This window comes from Ixodes scapularis, unplaced genomic scaffold, assembly GCF_016920785.2.
Source record: "Ixodes scapularis isolate PalLabHiFi unplaced genomic scaffold, ASM1692078v2 PGA_scaffold3__209_contigs__length_174095766, whole genome shotgun sequence".
In the NCBI taxonomy this organism is placed as follows: Eukaryota; Metazoa; Arthropoda; class Arachnida; order Ixodida; family Ixodidae; genus Ixodes; species Ixodes scapularis.
The window spans coordinates 31,114,266-31,135,749 of NW_024609868.1; the positions used below are offsets into that span (position 1 = coordinate 31,114,266).

At 45.9% G+C, this 21,484-nt stretch overlaps 1 protein-coding gene across 1 annotated transcript in view; it reads left to right on the forward strand.

Moving 5' to 3' along the window:
• The first annotated feature begins 431 nt into the window (after window positions 1-431).
• Window positions 432-21,484, forward strand: part of LOC8027133 (protein transport protein Sec31A) — a 47,906-nt gene continuing 26,853 nt past the window's right edge. The window contains exons 1-17 of the mRNA XM_029969169.4: window positions 432-558; window positions 932-1,050; window positions 1,466-1,555; window positions 1,643-1,838; window positions 3,264-3,359; window positions 3,455-3,592; window positions 4,293-4,435; window positions 4,959-5,070; window positions 8,191-8,487; window positions 9,803-10,027; window positions 11,259-11,333; window positions 11,433-11,522; window positions 12,067-12,166; window positions 15,702-15,883; window positions 18,456-18,582; window positions 19,115-19,263; window positions 21,161-21,331. Of these exons, the coding sequence (XP_029825029.3) occupies window positions 938-1,050; window positions 1,466-1,555; window positions 1,643-1,838; window positions 3,264-3,359; window positions 3,455-3,592; window positions 4,293-4,435; window positions 4,959-5,070; window positions 8,191-8,487; window positions 9,803-10,027; window positions 11,259-11,333; window positions 11,433-11,522; window positions 12,067-12,166; window positions 15,702-15,883; window positions 18,456-18,582; window positions 19,115-19,263; window positions 21,161-21,331 (2,304 nt within the window). The 5' untranslated portion in view covers window positions 432-558; window positions 932-937. The remainder of the gene's footprint in view (window positions 559-931; window positions 1,051-1,465; window positions 1,556-1,642; window positions 1,839-3,263; window positions 3,360-3,454; window positions 3,593-4,292; window positions 4,436-4,958; window positions 5,071-8,190; window positions 8,488-9,802; window positions 10,028-11,258; window positions 11,334-11,432; window positions 11,523-12,066; window positions 12,167-15,701; window positions 15,884-18,455; window positions 18,583-19,114; window positions 19,264-21,160; window positions 21,332-21,484) is intronic.

Genomic DNA, 21,484 nt, shown 5'->3' on the forward strand with positions numbered 1-21,484 from the left:
CCCCCTTTCCTGAGTGCCGGATGGTCTAGCTAGTGACGGTCAAGAAAAGAAAGGTCAAGCTTCAGCAACATAAACGCGTTCAATTGTACCAATAATTTATTTAAAAAAAATAGGATTTTTGTTTTTTCACAAAGGCACGGTCTGTCAAACTTTGAAGTTGTGCGGGTTCCCGCCATAACATATCCCGAGGGAGTTGGCCCTTCAACAAAATATTTCCACGGTCTCGAAATTAAGCATGTGATCCAAAGCGCGAACATAAAAAAAAAAAAAAAAAAAAAAAAGCCTTTTTCACGATGTGGCCTCCGAGAGCACGGGGATCGCAATACACCTCATGCAACGCTGAAAAAGAAAAGACCAAGACAGAGTTATTCACAAAGATAACCCGAGAGCTGACGTTGGCTGACGGGACTTCGCGGACTTGGGCACTTGGGGGGCCTTTGGGGCAGCCGCGGACGGAAGTTCCCGCCAGGGGGCTCAAAGGCGGCGACACGCAACTTTGTGCCACGTTGGATTTGATTGCCGGTGTTATTTTCTGATTTTTGGGATATCGGGTATAATGTAAGTAATTCTGCACACAAACGCACACATTCGCGACCATTTGTTGTCCAGCGCAGCCAAGCCTGGGTTGAAAGTGGTGCCGAATTGTTGTTTGCCGACATTAACTAGCTGGTCGGATTCGTCGTCCTTTGCGTAGGTTTGGTCAGTAATATAATACTGATCTCGAATTTTCTGTGATTTAAACTTGCGCCTTCACGACAGATTCGGACGTTTAAACGTTTTATTTAGTCATAATATGCTTCGCGGTAGCGAACACTGAATTAATCGCGGGCTGCTGGACAACTCAGCTGACCGAGCTTCTTCAGAAAAAGTACGGTTCTAGCCGACCCAACTTGACGTTTATTTCCTCCTCTGTCCTTTTCTCCACTTGCAGACAAACATGAAGATTAAGGAGATAGACAGGACGGCCAACATAGCTTGGTCTCCTGCCGTGCACCACCCAATTTACATCGCGGCTGGCACAGCGGCGCAGCAATTGGATGCAACTTTCAGGTTTGGTGATCCCCATTGATTTATTTGAAGTGACAGCTGTTTCGATTGTATCCGTTGACATGCCACATGGCACGACAGCTACTTCTAAAACGTGCTTGGTATTTGAGTCGTATACCATAAGTGTATGTTCTAGTACGCGGCGTTAAAAATATATATATAAAAAATGATTCCTTTGAGAATCAATCGGACATGGCTGCTTCAGGATTGTCGCGTTCAACCCATCGGCTCTTTTGAACGTATATTGCTCTCTTACGTTGCTTGTCTCTATTTTGGAAGCGCGTGCTACGTTTACCCGACGGCAGTCTAAAAACTCGCTTCAATTTGTTAATTGTCAGACAATGCTGAATCTCACTTGTCCGATGCTTGCTTGCTTGTGACATCTATGCATAACGCCCCGTTTTCCTCTTTTATTCAGCACATCGGCTGCCTTAGAAATATATTCCCTTAACCTAACCGAACCGGGACTGGACATGGGTCTTGTTGGGACATTAAATTCGGAGCACAGGTGAGCCAGTGCCACCCATTCGCCGGTTCAAAACATGAAGCTTTGTTGAAGTGTTCCTAACGATGGTCTGAACCTTTCTTTGCTAAGATTCCACAAGGTAGCGTGGGGTTGCCACGGCATCTCCGAAGGTGACCTGCCCAGCGGAGTGCTTGTCGGAGGAGCCGATGCGGGAAACCTCCTCGTTTATGATCCCGCAAAGCTTATCAAAGGAGAAGACACCCTCATTTGTCAGAAGGATAAGCATACCGGGCCTGTGTATGCTCTGGATTTTAATACGTTTCAGGTAAGCCAAAGTGTCTGAGGAACAATGTTGCAAGAAGTAAAAAACAAAATTAAGGCAAGAGTTCCAAAGAAAGTTAAATTTTTCTACTACTAAACGGCTCTTATATTTCCAAATACCGAAGTGGGCAGCAACCAATCTTAGCTTGTCCCTTATGTTGCATGTTTAAGTTAAAAGCTTAAAAAGTTGAAGGAATGCACATGACTATGCATGCAGTTTATTTCAGGTGCCTATCATTCGTCAAATTAAATTTGGGGGTTTTACGTGCCAAACCAACGACGGGCATCTGGCACGCCCCAGCGGAGGACTGAGTATTAATTTGGACCACCTGGGGATCTTTTGACGTGCAACCAAAAGCTCGGTTACAGGGCGCCTTCTCCGCAATAAGCCTCCGTCAGATTGCGGGCACCTCGGCCAGGATTCGAACCCGCCTACCTATCATTTGTTATTGAAATGCTAAGTATGTGCAACCTTAGGTCACACTGTACTTTTGTTTCATACTAAGGGTTTACAATGCTGTCACAGTCGCTGGCGCGAGCGTGTGGTTTGATCTTCGGTTCTTTCGCTTGTGCTCTCGAGCAAATGAGACGCCAAGTGCAGCAACACGCTCATGCCGGCGGCTTTGACAGCATTGTACACTTAGTATGAAATAGTGTTAATATGAAGACAAATATATATTTAAAATTTTTCTGCCATTGTTAAATTTAGCTTAATGATGCTAAACCTAGAAAGAAGCTATCGTAAGATGCCTGGGGAGCGTTTACCCCGAATTTACTGAAAACTGGGTTAATCTAGACATGGGTGCTTGTAGGGTCAAAACGAGCGCTTAGCATAAAATTTGCAGAACTACCAAGTTTAACAAATGTTAATTGCGGGCGTTAGAACAAAGTGGTCGCTTCCGCGGTATTTTACGTTGTGCCTTTTCCCACCCCGTATGTTCTACAAAGTTTTGTAATTATGTAGGTGTGAGGTGTTTTGTCGCAAATATTATCGTAGTTTTTCTTTTGAGAGTTTTCGAGACCAGTAGCTGTTAGTGCTGCATTGACTCGGCTAGTGTTCAGGTCTTTAAACCACGTATATTAATGTTAATATTCTTACTTGGGTAGTAAATCGTTCAAAGAGACTTTGAAACTGAATCTGGTGATTGGAGGGATAGGTCTTTTCGTCTCTCATGTGATTAGTTTATAACTGAGCTGTGGCACTTTTAGTGCTGCAAGTAGCTGTTGACTGCAGCAATTTCTCTTTTTTAAATTTTTCTCTTTACGAGGTTTTGCGTGCAGCTTTGTTCCACCTCCCACACCACGTCGAGCTTATTCTGAGCACTAGTTAGTCTGGGTAGAAAAAATAATTTCATTATCCCTTTAAGTTGCCATTTCTTGTAGGGTACTCCAATGTTCTTCTAACTGTTTCACTCTTTTCTCCTTTCAGGCCAATTTGTTGGCGTCTGGTTCTACAGACTCGGAAATATTTATTTGGGACCTGAACAGTCCGAATGCGCCGATGACACCTGGTGCGAAGTCTCAGGTAGGGTGGAAATGCTTCTCTGGATGTCACAGAACTGCTTGCTTTAGTGCCAAATGGAGAGCAAACCCACTAAGGCTGTCTTCTCGGTCCAACAGCCTCACGAGGACATCAGCTGCCTTGCTTGGAACCGTCAGGTGCAGCACATCCTGGCGTCCACGTTCCCCGCCCGCTGCATCGTGTGGGACCTGAGGAAGAACGAACCGATCATCAAGGTCTCCGACACCACGTCAAGAGTGAGTGAACAGATGTTGATCTTTTCATTTGCGTCGACAGTGTCCAATAGACCCTTTTCGAAAGTGCGCGTCCTCCAGTAGCTGCTCCGTCAATTATCCGCTGCTGCCCTGTTTTGTGCGTGCATTTCGAGCAAGCATTGCACATGTATACTATGTCACTTTTCGGCGCATACTTGTCTCCGAATCAGTTGGAGACAAGTGCTGCTTCAGCACTCGGTGAGAACTTTGCGCAGGAAGGTGTGCCCAAAATATGTTGGCCGCCAGTGTTGCCTGGTAGACTTCTCAAGAAGGGTCTATTAATGGTTTTCTTTGATGACTCATAACCTCACTAGAAACCTGAATTGACGCGGTAGGGTCTACCTGCCTCGGCGACCAAGTTGTTACGTTTTTAGCGTACAGAGTGTGACATGGTTAGTACGGACACGAGATTAGTGCTTCTTCACAGTTTGTTCAAACAGACCATTGAAGAGTGGCAAATTGTTCTGCCTAAGTTGGTGCTCAGGATGTGCCTACTCTACTTGTTGTTTGGATGACGTTTCAGTGGGGGTCACCTGTTTGTGCTAGCCACCCTTCGTGATCTCATTGTTCATTATTAAAGTACTGGCTAACAACAGTGTTTTTTTCTACAGGTGGGCATGAATACAGCCTTCATTGTGTGATGGGGTATGCATTGCTTAGTTCTGGATTGTTTCTGATCCAGATACACTGCAAGGCGGTCGCTTGGCATCCCGAAGTGGCGACACAGTTATGCTTGGCCTCTGAAGACGATCATGCTCCAGTGGTTCAGCTCTGGGACCTGAGATTCGCAACGTCGCCCCTCAAGACGTTGGAACATCACCAAAAGTGAATTCTTTGTTTTGGTACCTTTGCTTTTTTTATCGGCATTTCCACCAAAAAACTTCACGAGAAAGAAAAAATGAGAGGCGCTATCAAGCGGCTCTGGTGCAGCGTCAGACTTGGCTACCGCACAACGGAGGCGCACAGCTGGGCACGCGGCAGCGCCAGTGCGTCTGCTGCGGCAATGACGTCACTCCTCTGGAATGCGCAGACCGGCGAGGCGCGTGCGGCGGCAATGGCTCCGGCGCGCCAGCTGTGCGCCGTGTGACGTCACTGCTCCTCGCGCATGCGCAGTGCGGCTCTCCAGGAGCCACGCGAAACTGCTCAACCTCGGCCAGTGTAGCTCACGCTACAAAAAAAACACAAAAAAAAAAAAAACGGGCTCGGTTAGGTTTTATTCATTTCCACTTCAAAATTAGATTTGCTTTGTTTTTTTCCTGGTTCTGGCTCCTTCAGTCATCAGCTATAAAAGAAGGGTTTGTTAAAGTTTATGCAAGCTTTAATGGTCCTTGTTCTTTGTTTCTTTTAGGGGAGTCCTTGCAATCGCCTGGTGTCCTCAGGATCCTGACCTTCTGTTGTCCTGCGGCAAGGACAAGAGGATACTATGTTGGAATCCCAATTCAAACGTGGCAGGTGGCGAGGTAAGATACCTATGAATTCTTATGATGCTGTCTGACTCATTACTACCTGTTTTGCAGATGGCAGTGTTTTAGGTAGGCCTCAGCCTGGAATAAAAATAGGTTTTCAGCTCATTTTTTACTGTGAATATTGTTTTATGCTTTATGCATCTAGTTGTCTTTAAAGAATAATGAAAGCATTTTTTTTTTGAAAGGGCTTAACAAGGACAAATTTTTTCCCCTTAATTTTTCCTGAAAATAATTTTTTTATTTGCGTAATATTTACGATGCTAGGCACAATTTAGGTGGAGCTCACCTCCCGCTCTAGGCCCCGCCCACAGAATGTTGGCCCTGCCCATTACTACTGCATTGGCTAGGCTGCTTCGCTAAACATGTTTGCAAGCCTAATGTCTCCCTGTTGTGACGTCCGGTGTGTTCAAGTCTGCCGTCTACACAGTCTGCTTGTTGTTTGGACAGACGCACGGCAGTGTATGGCATTGTCTGCTATTAGAACTAGGGTAGTTAAAGGGAAGCTAAAGGACCTTAGTTTGCTGCAAACTGCTCTTGTTGTTTTCTTGCATAGCGTTTGCAAGCAAGGTGGGTGAGCGTCATAACGAACCATTCAAATGCGACCTAAAATTTTTTAGTTTAGCAGGCCAGGTGCGCTGCTCAAAATTTGACAGCTAAGTGCCTTCGGAAGTGAAATGACAGAAACATACCTGAACAAACCTGACGCGAGGCCAACGCCCAATTTCTTTCACTCAAATGGCTCGCAAATTCTTACCTGTGTGGGTCACCTCTTAGTACTGAAGCGATGATCGCGATCACGACAGCCGCAGAATTCGCAGAGTAGCGGTACCACTTTTATAGGAGCCCACACATTTATTCAGCATCAAAACTTGCAAACAGACAAATCAAACCAGATCGAGCAAAATGGTTGACGTGGTACGCTAGGTTTATGCCAGTGCTGCTACGAAAACAAGTACCCACGCAGTGCCTCCGAAGGTGTGTACTTGCTTAAGTTGTTTGCTGCAAACTGGATCGGTTGAGGTATCTTTCTCTAAACACCTCGGTGAACACGCTCGCATTCATAAAAATGGACGGGCTCAGCAGGCTACACGGTGCGTGAAACCGCTCGCCGCATACGCCGGCAGCCGTGTTTGTTATCGTTTAAAACCAAAACAGAAAAGACAATCTTGTGATATTTTCGGATTCAACAATGACTCTATCTATATAGTTTGTTTCTCAAACATTAAAAATAAAGTAGAATAAAAGACTATACTACCCCCCCCCCCCCCCCACGGCACGGAGAAATAATTATACGATGAACGTTCCACACGTCAATCATCTCTCCACCCAATGAGAGCCCAGAAGTGGAGCGTAGTTAGCTACATTGCTGGGTGGGGCCTAGGGTGGGCTACCTCCAGCTATATTTTGTCTAACAACAAAAAAATTGTGCAAAAAATGTTTTTTCGTGGAGAAAGAAAAAAAAAAATATGTGTTTCAAATAAGTCCTTTAAAACAAAATGTATTGTTTTCATTTCAGTGTTTCATATAGTAGCTGAGACAACCGGAAAGGATGTGCCAGCTGAGAGTGAATCGTTGTCAGAATACTGAATCTTTTGTGTGGCTGTTCTATGTGACTGGGAGGCAACATATGCATTTTTTTCAAGAGAAAACATAAGGGAATAATTGACATATTCTGCCACTGCATCCAAACAGACGAAACTCACCAAACGTTCCACGCATGCGTGACACCGCCATAACTGTAGTTTCAAAGGAGGCATGTGCCAGTGCACGAGACAGCTCGTGTCGTCTCATGCTTTACTCGCGCAGACCCTGAGCGGGGTTGTCGCGCAGGCAGAAAGACTACATTCCCACGATGCACGCCGGCAGCGGTGGCGCACGCCGGCAGCGGTGGCGCACGCCGGCAGCGGTGGCGCTACGAAACTGGCTGGTGAGATCGGGCTATTTCCTTGACCATGCCTAGATGTGGGGAATGTTGAGAAAAGCTTTGCCAAAACTCAGTGTCACAAAAAGGACAGGCTTATCCAAGATCAGTTTCGCTTCAAACCACATTGAATGGCTAACCACAATCTTAAACTAAACACTTCTGTTAATTTGCCGAAGTACGAGCATAACACTCGAGCATATCATGCCACTTTTCGCAAGAAACCCAGTGCTATAACACCATTTGTATTGTATTAGAGACAAGCCACACAACATAATCTGTATGTCTTAGCTTGATTGTGTCACTTTGTGTCATGTAGCTTGTCTCTATCCTTTGTGTTGCCTTGTGTCATACTATAGCTTGTCTCTGTCACCATTTGTTGGGATGGAAGCTTGGGTGAGTTGGTGAGAGTTTGTATTAGTAACAACAGCGCATAATAAAGAAGCCCTCATTTATTACACGCTATTGCTACTAATATAATCTGTCACTATGTGTTTTTTATTTTTTAATTTCTCCAAATTTTAAGATGAACTAACTGGTGCAGTCAGGCGCTTTGCTCTAGCGTGGGCTTTCCACCTTCGGAGATGCTCTGGCATAGGGTGCCTTCATGTGCACTTTGCTTAGGGTGATGTCATATAACCAATTTGTTCCGAACACTCATTTTTCTTTTTCGTTCTGAAGCATGTGAAAGACCGTCTCCCGCGGCACATGCTCTTGGCGTTCACTGTGCTACGTTAACATTTTGTTTCCGGTGATTTCTTTGCACTTTTCCCGTGATCGACACCGGATATTACAAAGAATGTCGTCATCCTAAACAGAAGGACGTTGAGGCGCCCTACTTCGGTGGAGTGCAAGCCTCCTTGAGTGTGTATGCGCAGTTAGGACTTTACGAAAGGCAGCTATAAATTCTGCCGGAGGCAGGATACACTTACATGCTCGCTCGATCAATGTGGAGCGCAAGTTCGTCTGCTTCCCGAGGAGGGTTGCAGTGACGTCGGAACACTGAGCTCCGGTTGGCTCCGTATGGAAGGATAGTGGGTAGACATCAAGGTAGGTAGCATTGAGGTCTACCCACTATCCCTCCGTCAGAGCCTATCTGAGCTTGGCATTCTGACGTCAGTGCAACCCCTACGCAAAATGCAGAACTTGCACCCTGCATGACCATTGCCGCGGATCTTCTGAACCGCTTCCAGTTGGTGTGCGAGATCCCGACGGGTGACCAGTGGCACTTTGACGTGGCCTGGTGCCCGCGCAACCCGGCCGTCATCTCGAGCGCCTCGTTCGACGGCCACGTGGGCATCTACTCGCTGCTGGGGGGACAGCAGCAGACACAGCCGAGCGCCAAGCTGGCAGAGTCTTTCCCGGGGGCGGATGACTTTGCCCAGCTGCCCAGCTTCCAGCAGCAGCAGGCTGCCGCCCAGCGGAGCGTCTCCATCTCGCTCCTGAAACCGCCGAAGTGGCTTCGCAAGCCGGTCGGAGCTTCTTTCGGGGTGAGTGCTGCTGTTTGGGGGTCGGTCGACGTGGTTGTGAAACGCTGGGTGCCGTTTTTTTAATGGGGTCCTTGCACGAGACAACGATGCATTGCCACTTACGGGTCGGAATTCCGGCTGGAATCCGCGTCGGTGACGTTCGTCTGCTTTTGTCTCATGCCTCCTAGGCCTCCCTGTGCACATAAGTAGTCTTTTCTGAATCGCTCAAGTTCTTTTGTGTTGTGAGCGACCACGCTGGCCAGAGTTGCCGGTTACTTAGAGAGCTATTGGCAGTTACTCGATCTTTATAATACTGGTCTTCATTCGGACTTGAAACGAGCCAGCCTTGGAGGAATAGGCTGGTCAGCGGCTGAAACGGCTCCGGCAGATGCATTCGAGCCCGCTCAGGTGGCTTCAAAGAGAGGCAAGATGAGATAAGCTTGGGCTTAACGTCTTGAATGTGTACCCAATCATACTTCTTGGTTACATGATCGGTGGAGCCAACTGCTTGCTTTCACCTTTGACCAACACCAAAGACGATGCTAATGAGGAATTGCTTACGTGATTGCGAATGGAGAAAATAGAGCAAGGTGCCACGCGGGTGTCGCCGGCAGGGCTGCAGACGACCGATTGATGTCGGATGTCATAGTTTGGGAACACTCCGCTTTGTAGCGTATCCAGAAGTGATGTTGAGTGCAAGAATTTTATTCGCTGGTGCACCAAATTCACTGAAAGGCTAAGGACATTAGGTTTATACCCTGTCTTGCCTGTGCATGGAATGCCACAAGGGCTAAAAGCAGAGGTGGGTAGTTTCGACTGGCTTGCTCTCCTCACAAAAGTTCATACATCCAATACATGCACAAAAAGAGGGAACTCGTGCTTATTGTTTTTAGGTGCAGCCTTTGGTATGGAGAGACGGAGTAACACTGATGTGGGATTCTCACAAACATGCCCAAGATGCGTATATTTGCCATGGTTCAAGGTCGAGCGTTGGGATGGTTGTTACACATTAAACACATTGAATATCAAATGGGGCTCGAAAACAAAGACTAGGTAAGAGTACATGTGAGGCACAACACTCGTGCCTTGCATGCACCTTTCATCTTCGAGCTCTATTTGCTTTCCGTCGTGCTATGTTTCGGCCTGTAAGCTAATCCTATAAGCATCCGAAATGAGCTCAGTACCCTTAGAGGCGGCTCTTTGGTGTTTTTAGCTTGGTTCTTTTTCACAACAGTTATGTCGCATCTGGGTGGAATTTACATATGTAGTTGACACGCATGTTGATCGGTTGATTTTTGTCAATATTCCTGCCATTGTTCTTGTCTCTTCATCCCAGTTTGGCGGCAAGCTGATCTCATTCACGAAGCAGCAGCAGCCCAATGCCGGTGCCCCGGCTGCCCAGCTGGTGCACATCAGCCAGGTGGTGACGGAGCAGAAGCTCATGGCCCAGTCGGCCCAGCTTGAGTCTGCCCTGAGCACCGGCAACTTCTCAGACTTCTGCCAGCTCAAGGTGCAGGCGTGCTCGGACACCAATCGTCAGCTGGCCTGGAGCTTCCTTCAGGTGGGTCGGTTTTCTTCACTCGGTATTTCGTAACCTTCGGTGACGGGGGGCTTTGGAGTTGACGGTTAAGGCCCGTTCACACTCTTGCGACCTCTTAAACCTAGGTTCCTTAAAACTTCTTAAACCAGAGAACACACTGGCGCCATCTATTGGGAAGCAGTGTAAACTCGGCGGTCCGGCATATTTTTTTTATTTCTCGCGCATTATCCTTTCTTTCTTGGTTCGAAAAACTTTTGTCAATGTTATAAACGAGCCTTTCTATGGTTATTACGCACATTTGACCTCAGAAATCCCGCAAAACCTTCGCTCTTGTGAAATGCAGTTCCAGGGTCACCGCATAGATGGCGCCACAATACCAGTGTGTTCCCTCATTCTAAAAACATTTAAGAAGTTTTAAGAGATCCTCGTCTCTCTCAGTCGTACTCGGTCGTACTCGGTCGCAAGAGTGTGAACGGGCCTTTAGAAATAACAATGGGAAGACTAGGCGAGCTGGTAAGCTTCAAATGCTGAAAACTCGACGCCGACGCTGTTTCTCGGTCTCTAATTTTCGTTTGTTTGCTTGCTCCCAGATTTTGCAGTGGGAATTGGTGTTTGCCTTCCATGATGCCAGAATTATCTCTATTGTCAACTAACTTTTTTTATTTTTGTGTTTCAGTTTTTCCATTGTATAAATCAGCATTATTTCAAAGTGATGTACCTGTAACTAATTTGGATAAGTAAAGTTCACGTGATGTGGAGTTTTGATTGACCCTTTGAGAAAATTATGGGGAACCATGTGATCTGCTCAACCATTACCGTACTGTATCTCCTCTGCCCTGATTTCTTGGTGATCTTGTACCTTCGATGTGTATTGTTATGCTCTACCACAGGGCGACTGCAAAGTGGGTTAAGAAGGGTTATCTGTTACAGATTTTTGCCAAGGCATTGCCTTGCTTCTAACTCTATCTAAAGACTAAAGCACTGATTTCTTATTGCTATCTTTTTTGCTGCCATGGTTTGAATGTGACATGTGCATCTTTTACTTGAAGTAGAAGATGTCACTTGAACGCGTCATATGCATTGAAAGAATGCCGCCGATCTGGAGTGTTCAACGTTCGCCGAGTGGTTGTTGTGGGAACGGTCTATGACTTTCAACTTATGATTGCATCTCGTTCTATCATTCAGTGGAGTTAATACAGCTGAGATGTAGGTGCCATGCCTTCTTGTCTAAAGGCCTCCCTTTTGGCTTCAGGCCAACTTTGACCGGTCCCCGAGAGCCCGGATGCTGTCTTTACTGGGCTACGACCCTGAGGACGTGTCTGGACAAGTAAGGTCATTTCCTTCTTGAGCAGCCTAGCTGGCTTTGTATTCTTTTACCTATCTTGTGTATAAAAAGTATGATCATACTTGTGCCCTCCTCTTTCAGCTGTCCGTTCTAGGAGGGAGTATGGACGACGCCGAAAGTCGGGCGGATCTTTCGAATGACTTGGGGAACCTTTCCCTCAGCGCTACCACGGTAGGTTCTTAGTTTGGCACTTTCCCTCTGCATGGCCTCACACCTGTTGTTCTTCCAGGCCGACTTTGCTTCTGAAAATTCCCTCTAACTTTACTAGCCCTTACTCTCGTCTTTTGTTTGCTCGTTGCATTGCTCATTGTACTGCACCTCTTACTTTTCTCTCGTACATTATTCAAAATTTTTATGTTGTTCTTGGGTTTGTGTGCATGCATTCCTTGTTCCTTTCTGCCTTTCTTTCTCACACGTCTGCTCTGTTTTAGACTGATCGGGACTCTTCGAGATCTAGCTCTCCCTCTCTAGATGACTCTGTAAGTCCCAACGGGTGGTATCCTGAATGTTTTGTGATGATATCGTGCACTCAAATTCATTCAAGCAATGCCTATAGTATATAGTACCTATACTATACTGCAATGCTTGCCTGTTAAATGCTTTTTTTGTGTGCTTTGGAAGTGTACTAACGTTTGAGTCCTTGCATAGCGCTTGTTCAGTTTTGTCATTGGCTTCTCTTGAGCAGCGCATTGATGGCACCGCTGGGTATTTTCAGAACGGGGAGATACTGGACGATAGTGCATCGGCATTTGACAGCATTGCGGCGAAGAGCAAAGAGCAGGACTTTGTTCCCTTCACCATCACCACTGATGAAGGTGAGGAAAGTGGTTCTTTGAGCATGTGGTCTAGTCAACGACAGCAGTGTGTGCTCTGTCTGCAGCAGATGCTTGTAGCCTTTGGCTGCATTTGCTCATGAGGTGGCAAATTGATATTGAACATAGAAAGATTACTGTTGAACTAGAGCTGCCACTGCATTCTTCATCTGTCACCATCAGTAGTTAGCCTGCCACATAATAATTGAGCTGCAATGAAGTAAGTCTTGTTAACGGGAAAGTAGCATATGCAGTCAAAGGTCTTTATGACGAAGTTCGTGGAACCGTCGAAATTTTTTGTAGTACAGGTAACTTCTCTGTAGTGCTGGAGCGGAAAAATCGATCTCGCGAATCCGGATTTGTGCTATTGCATATGGACGTATCTGCGCGGCATTCAAGGTATTTGAGGAAACAGTATAGCACCAAATATAGCATGAGTAGGGTTGTTCGTTTTCGGGTTTTATATTTTTCTAAATTCGGGGGTTAAAAATCGTGTGCTATTTTTCAGGCTGATAATCGGGGAGAAATCGGGTTTTTTGACGAAACATTCCAAAATTCGGGTTTTTTCGGGTTAAATATACAAATGTACTCAATAATACATTTGCTTTTTTTTCTCCTTGTTATTGGAGGGTATTACGAGCTGTTTAATTCTAACGCGTTAAAATTAGGGATGTGTTTCAAGCTGGTAATCAGGGGGGCATCAGGGTTTTCCAGTTTCGATTGCCGTCGGTCGCTTCAAGGGAGGTATGACCCACGGAATCCTCCTCTCTCTCAGGTGTCAACAAAAATCCCGACCGTTCGAGGGACGGTCGTCTTCGATCAGATATTTCGCTATGAAATAAACTTGTTAAAATTTCCCGATCTGTTTACGCAACTGACTGGCTCGGACGTTGTTCGTGAGTAAGGTTGGACGTCAGCGCGATGGTCATGCTACCCTAGAGACCCTGTGGGGCGTCCACAGACCAGCGACCGAAGAAGGATTTATAGTGCATTTCACAAGTTGGTGCAGCAGGGCCGAAGCTACGTGGCGTGCCGAGGCGGTTCCACCCGTACAGCGGGGGGACGGAAATGTTTCTCCGAGGCCCCAACGCCTATTGTCGCTTTCCTCAGCCGGCCTCCATAGAATGCCATGGTGAGTTATGCGCGCTCGTTGGGCGGTTGTTTGAGAGCAGCATGCGAAATGAACTACAGGTCACTGTTGTCCCGAAGTAGGGTAGGTAGCGTGTGTGGACCGCAAACTCTGTGAGGCGCCAAAATAAATAGGTTGGTTATGTGGTTTTGGAATTCGGGGAGAAATAGGGTTTAACCCGATTTTCCTGAAACATGTTCAAGGTGTAAAAATCGGGTGAAATCGGGTTTTACCCGAAAACGAACAACCCTTAGTATGAGCGACATCAGAAACGGTTTTGTACGTCGACAATTGACTTATCAAAAGGGGGAACGGTGGTTGAGTCTGCTAGCGCAATGTAGCTCGGGGCATGTGGGGCAAAAGCTCGCGCTGCAGAATCCAGGCATCTTAGCCTCGATTACCGCTTTTTTTTTTCTTTCCTAAATGAAAATTGTATTGGCACACATTTGTGTACTCACCACTGTGTGACGCAATGTAAAGACATTAGGGTAGTGGTCGTACCGCCAGTACCGCCACTGGCAAAATTTGTCATCTACAGCCGAGACACCAGGCGCACCTTTCTGCAGACTAATTTTCCGCTCTCTAAACCTCCACAGAACAAACTTAACTGACTTATGAAAATATGAATTGCAACAATCTCTAAACCACTAACGTCGACCCCCCATCACAGAGTGAAGGCATTCGCCTATTGTATAAGTTTGGCCTTTCCTAAATCGGGCAACGGCTTGCACTGCCGCTTGTCATTGGAGGAGGCTCTTGAAACGGCTGTGCTGCTCTCAATTGTATGTATAGTCACTAGATGGCATAGGAGCGGGCACGGCAACATAGAGCAACATGACAGAATCGTCCACGCACTCGACACATGACAGTTGCAGTGTGCTGCGCAGCGAGGATGGGGGGGGGGGTTGTGGCAAAAACTTTTGTTTTATTACTATGTAGACCACTGGCCCTATGGTTGCCCTGTCGGGCCACTGGGGGAGGTGGACGGGAAGGGGGAAGGGGGGGGGAGGGAGGGGAGTGAGTTTAAAAGGAGTTTAAAAGAGTGCTTCTATGCCGACCGAGCTAGTTTTCATATCTGTCCGGCACAAAGAGGGGGCGTGTTTCTTTCTGTGGAACTCTACCGATTTCACTTAAATTTTGACATTGCCTGTAGAGTCGCAGATGGTTCCCTTGGCCGCACGTTATCGCTCCAAGGCGTTAACAATTTGGGGTTGTGGTCGAGCAAGATTAGTAATTTTGGTTCCTGACGAAGATTGGCACGTTGGTCTAACAATGTCAAGACAGCATAAAACACTTGCGACTCAAATAAATATACTCTATGAAACAATGTACTCTTCTTTGCACAGGTCCTTTAAAATATGCTGATGTGCATGCAAGATAAGAAAACAAGTGTGTGCATTTCCCAGATGAGGTGTTTTTAAAAGAAACCTAGTCTTGGAGCGGAGTGGTGCATCCTCAATGGTGTGAGCAAAATGAAAGTATGCACAAGCGCTTGCGGTAGCGCGCGGCTTGTGCATACATTGTGAATATACTTAAAAACGGTATGTTGCACTGTACACCTCTACATAAAGACCAATTTGGCATCCTCCGAGGTAAATGAATAAATGAATAGACATGTCTCGCATCACTACTTAGAAAATTCTAGCCACGTAGGGTCAGTGAGAGACGTGTCTCACAAAAGGTGTAATGTGCTGAGTATCTCGTCATCCAGCCCCCTCAGCCTTGCGAAATTCGGTTCCCCACTGGAGTTTCTCATAGCTCCAGTCCCAAGTCTCGCTTTCAGACCGAGAGAAAAGAGCACACAAAAGACTACCATGAAAGAAAGGAGGACACACACGGCACTGGCTTGCAGCTGAAGTATGTATACTGGTGGTGGCGGCAAATAGTGGACAGACGTAAAATTGAAAATAAACATTTATTACTGCGAACTTGCGCCTACAAACGAAAAGACCGACGTGCGATGCATCTTGTGTCAGTGACGAAGGGCGACTGATCCGAAGTGGCGTGTTACTGCCATTTTTATACGCTCGGTACATTTGAGAATGTTCCGAACCAGAAGACTGGACGACACCTGAGAATCGGCTGGAACTTTCCACGAGAGTGCGGAGTCATAAAAGAAAGATACGGGCCAAGCGGAGTTCGGACTCCGCCCCTCTGCATGGCAGCCGCATACGTTGCCAACTTTGCCACGCACGTGGCAATAGTAGCAAACGAGACGCCGCTATGGAGATTTTTCAATATATAGTTTGGTTACGAGTCAGTGCTGTGTGTGTTCCTTTTTTATGCGGTCGTCTTCTGTGTTGAAAGCATGTTCCGTTGTACTGGGCCAAGCTTCGGTTTTACGAAAGTCTCTGCCTCACGAGGGACGGAGATGTTGATAGTGCTAACCCCCGCATGCTGCTCTTCCAGGGGATGCGGATGGCCTGCTGAACAGGGCCCTGCTGACCGGGAACGTGGAGGCTGCAGTGAACCTGTGTCTCCAGGATGGCCGCTGGGCAGAGGCCCTCATCCTGGCCCAGGCAGGGGGACTGCCCCTGCTGCAGAGGACCCAGTGTCGCTACTTTAGACAGGCGGCTTCGGACTCGGCTAAGGTGAGCGTTTCGTCAGTCTCACTGGTTAGAGCAGACCCCAGTCATAATCCCCCCATAGTCTGTACTATAGTCAGTTACAGGTTAAGAAGGTAGCGGCAAATGCCCCTCAAAGGGAATCAGATATCCCTCCGCCACCTCCGCATCCAATAGCGTCCCACCGTTTCCGTGACGTCGCGGCCAACGCGCGAGGAGGGTCTTGCCTTTCTGTACATATTTGCTTTATCTTTCGACTTTGACTTAGCATTGTGGAAGCCACGAGAGGGGGATTAGCTTCCCCCCGACGAATACAAAGGCTGCTTTCAGGGGCTCGGTTCTCTCTCCGATGAATACAAAGATCGCTTTCTTAAAAAGTGGGGTCGGAGACAAGTTGGAATCCATTGAAGCGGAACAAGGAGCGTTTCCAGTGAACTCTTCTTTTGACTGCGGAGGGATTTGAAATGGGCGCATCACGCTTGTGGGAGGAGCTTCTCCTACCTTCTTGACTTGTAACCGACTATAGGAGTATCTTCATTCTGCATACTCCTTTTGCAATAGATCAAAATCTTCGTCACTATCGAGGTCTGTTATGATGAGTTTGTAGTGTAATACTGAAAATGTTATAAGCAACTATTTTTTTGTAGATTGTGCACATATTTGATAGGGCTGGGCGTCGATTCAAAGTTTTAGCCCGATTAATCGCCGCCCTTTAATCGATTAATTAATCGATTAATCGGTCACAGTAATTTCTGTGCAAATATTTTTTAAAAGTCAAAAGTAATATTTTTTCTGTTCACGCATTTGCTGAATGTAAGGTAATTTAAAGGGCGGAATATACAGTTTTTATTATGAATCAACTTTTATGTGTAGTTAAGAAGAGCTCAAAGGCGCCCACACACAAAAATTATTAGTACACTTCAGCTGCATGAGGCAAGGAGGTTCGTTGATATTTTCCGGCAAGGACGACCTCCATGGATTGTTCACACTAGTCTTTGCTGCGCTAAGCGGACACTCGAGCGGCGTTGAAGTAGCCGGGACACGTGTAACCTTCTGCACTTCTCAGGAGTTGCAAATCTCGCCCCTACAGTTTACTTTATGCTAAATTTTGACCTAAAGTTTGCCCTTCATTCAGGTGTTCTCGTCTACGTCTGCGTGGTGAAACCGTTTACTATTTTGGATCATTAAAATTTTACCAGTTAACCGGTTAAAAAATTAATCTCAATTAAAGCTTTAATCAATTACAGTCTAAGCTCATTACAACAGACCTGGTTACAACAGGCATTTGGATATAACATACCGATTTATGCAGTTCGGTTGGTTTTCCTCTATGTACCGTTGACTCAACTTTATATCTGCATGCAACATACTCCTTTTACAACAGACCGAATCTTGGTCAAAATCAAGGTCTGTTATAATGAGCTTAGACTGTACTAATCGGTTGGTTAATCGATCAGTCGCCCAGCCCTAATATTTGGGGTAGCAAATATCGCAAAACCTTCAGTCTAGTTATATGCGATTCCAGGGTTGCCCAATGGGTGGCACCAGTGTGCCAGTGTTATTTTTTGTTGTAAGCAGTTAGAAGGGTTTGCAAGACACTTGAGCACAGACAAACAGAAATATGTGAACCAGCCTTTAGATTGAAGGCCGGTCCACGCATGGAGCACAAAGTACTGAATCAGTGCTGTAATAGACCATTTTAAAAAGTCAGAGCCATCTAGGGGCAATCTCAATGACTCCATTATTTTTGCACTAAGACCAGTGATAGGAGAGCATGATCGCCCGATCCACGTACGAGGACCAACTTGTTAGTATTGTTTCCTCGGTTTCTACTTGATGATTTCGAAGACGTTTGCTTTTCCCGGTGAAAGGTGCTATGTCATGCCGCCATTAAAGCATCAGGGTTGACTCAAGGAGGAGTGGCTAGACTGACTTTTGAAAAGGGTCTTTTTGCACCCAATTTAGTGCCGCATTTTCTACCCTCACTGCTCAGATGTCTTCCTCACAGCTTGTAGTACCGCGAGGTAGCTCGCCGTAGTGAGATCAGTTTCATGAGATCCCACGCTGTCGATACAGGCACATTTTGCACGGAGTCTGATTCCATCTGCTGTTGCAGTGAGATACCTTTGTTCTGATAGATGAGATTTACAGTATCAGGGACAAGCTTGGTACTTCGATGGTGCCTGTTGCGCCAGCCATTGGACATGTGGATCTTAAAAGGGACAAACTCACCGGAATCACATATGTTGCGATACATCCTTGCAATTCCTCGGGTACTAAAAATGAGACGGTGCCACTTATAGCACTCACCTCTACACTCAGCACTGTATTAACAAGTGCTGCATTAATATTAAGGTGAGCACTGTTTTCAGTGCTGAACTAGCACTGGATAAGTGCTGCACTGTATCTGTGAACATGCCCTGACCATGGTGGTGTGTAAAGGGGAGCTTCCTTTATCTTGCCTGATCCAGTTTGGCCCAGTAGAGCTTGATCCTGGTTGATGGCATTGATGTAGACAGTACAGAGAAAGACTGACCCTCACATCAAACCTAATTAAGTCCTTATAAGTCTCGATTGTTCTGTCCTTGTGTACTTCCAGCTAATATCGGCTGTTGTGAACTCGAACTGGAGCAACGTGGTAAAGAACTGCGAGATCAACTGCTGGAAGGAAGCCCTTGCCGCTGTTCTGACGTATGCAAAGCCGGAGGACTTCCCAGTCTTGTGCGGTATGCTCTATTTTTTATTTTTTTAAACTTTTGTAGGCCCTACCTATTAATGTGTTCTGTTTGTCAATGCTCAAAGGGACACTCAAGACTGTTGGAATGCTCTTTTAAAAATGTGTTTTCCCACTTCCTAGGGTGTCAAGTTTCAGTATGCTGGCCATTTTTTCACCAAAGCTTCACAGAAACATTTAGTTTTTGACAATACCAATTGTGAAAACTAACAGAAACCGCTGAAACTAGTATTTACACAGTATTGTATGCAACAGATATGTCCTACCCACATTTCCTTTCTCATCTGCTATTGGGAATTGTGCCTTCATTACAGTCGGTTCATTGACTGCTTAATCAATTTCGAACTTATAAGCATTGTCTAGATTGTATCGGTGCTCTGCCTTTGAGCCATAACACTTTACCGCAGTGTTTGTTAAATTAAATTTCACAATGCCAAACTTAAAACTTTCCTTGGAGACCTATTGTCAACCTTGTTTGGAGCCCGACTCCCCAGAGTGTGACTTGTTCCTGGACGTCGCTTCAGAAACCCTTGGGAAGAGACTCGAAACGGAGAGGAATTCCACCTTAGTTCCGTACGCCATGCTGTGTTACATCTGTGCTGGGAACCTTGAAAAGCTGGCGAGCTGCTGGGTTCAACTCCAGAAGAAGGCAGACAGCCCACAATCCTTACAGGTGAGACTTTCTCTGAACATTCTTCAGAATCACACTCTTTGTCGGTGAATTCGTTGCCTTCTTTTGGTTGAGTTGTGTGGCTATGATGATAAATTGTGTGTGAAACAGTGGTGAGTCAAGTGCTTCACTCCTCACCAGCTGTAGGATGATCACTTAATCTTCTCACTGAGCCCACTCTGCCTGGGAGAGACTCTATTTAGTCTCAAATTCCACTGTCTTGAAGCATTTTAAATAAGTAAGCTCCCATTTGAAGTACAGTGTGTAATACCGTGAGCCTTTCTTATCTGTTTTACATTTATCTTATCATCCAAGTTGGAGCCACTTACTCCTCTCTTCAATATACTTTCTCCTTTGAAATATCTACAGAGTGAGCATTGCATTTCTGTATATTGCTGCACATAGGTCAACTCTGAATATAAGTCTAACCTCCCAAATAAAAAAAAAAATAAAGTTTTTTTAGTTGATAATTTTTTACTTTATTTTTAGGTACCCGATTTTTAGATACTTTAATTTGACATATGCATTTTTGAAAAGATAGACTGATATGTGGCAATATACAAAAACTGATAACTTCATTTATTGTTTAGTTCTATTTCAATACTCTTAGTACATGATATGCCTGTACGAGTTGTTTTATCGCCCACATATGACAATGCAGCCTGTACGTGGAAGCATGGCTGGGTCTTCTCAGCAACTCCCAGAAGTTAGAGGGTTGTGGTAAACGGCGTTAAGTTATGCGTTCCAGTCTGAAATGATCCAGCAAAGTCGCCTTGCTTTTTGTAAATTTTTTTGTCGCCTGTTGCAATGAGCACATTCTGAAAGTTTGTGTTGTAATAATTCTGTTTATGTCGCCGATCAATTTTTCGGATGCTGATAATTCGGACTTGTTCTATATTTTGGACCTTAAAGAAGGAACCGTGACCTACCCGATAGAAATAGTGCATATTTACGACCAATGTTTTGGACAGCTTTAAGTCCGAAAGTTAGGTTAGATTTTTCGGACAAAATCGTTGCGAGCGGTCAGCGGGAAACAGCACCAGGAAGCCGCCGTTTTAGATTCTGTGTTGGCTGCACATGGACTGGTTTGGTTCGGCCCCTTTCTACTTGAGTACTGCTAAGTCCTACCGCTAGGTGATGCTATGCTACGGGTTATAAATTCTCTCGCTGTGCGTCATAATCATCATCCTTGTTACCATTTTGCATTGTTGATTCACCATTCTGCAGTTGTGGACGTGCACCTCTCACCTCGTCTCGGTGAATTGTGTTTTTGGAGTATGCTAGCTTGGACGTCACAACCCCATTTGTTCTTTCGGCGCCGCGAAGTGTCGCTAAGAAGCGCGGAAAGTACTCGATCATAACGCTAGAAAAGAAGGCAGCGATTCTCAAGCTAATAGAAAGTGACCGAACGCCAGCGGAGGCGTAACTTGAAGCACGGCTTTTTTAAACCTGCTTAGACGTAATAAAGGCAAGTTTTTTAATCTTTCGGACAGCTCTATTATTCGGCTTTTTTTTTCGGTCCCTGCAAAGTCCCTAAAATCGGTCGGCGACTGTAGGTAGGTTCTCCTATAGATCTGCAACAACAGTATGCCATTCAAGCAATGCTCGCTCATGTTTTCTATTTGGCGGGAGTTTCATGTTTTAACACAGAGGAGATTAGAAGATTGGTGGGAAAGGTCTAGAAAGGTGTGATAAATACATAAAATTGGTGGGTAAGACAATTAACTGAGAGGTGGAATTTAAGGCAAAATTTAAAGGGGAGGGGTTTTCGGCTGGGTGGTTTAAGCGACCACCCTATACAAGGACTATAGCAAATAACATCCGTCCATCCATTCGTGTTGCCTATTGCCTCGTCATCGTGTCACTATCTTCCTTTTTTCCCCCCTCCTTTTGTTCACAGGAGCTGGTTGAGCAAGTGATGATCCTGCGTGCTGCGGTGGCCCAGTTGGGTGGCCAGCCCCAGTCCATCCAGACGGGTACTCTGTCGAATCTCCTGGGACAATACGCCGCCATCCTAGCTGCCCAGGGGAGTCTGACCAGTTCCATCAACTACCTGCTGGACCCCACAGAGGTATTATGACAGCACTGCCACAGTCCCTACTTGTAACTGCCGCCGGATAAGTTTTGGGACTATAGATGCAGTCGGTGGTTCCACGTGCTGCTGCAGGAAAAGAAACAGTTGCTGGAATGACTTCTGGAGTCATCCTACACGATACTTAACTCT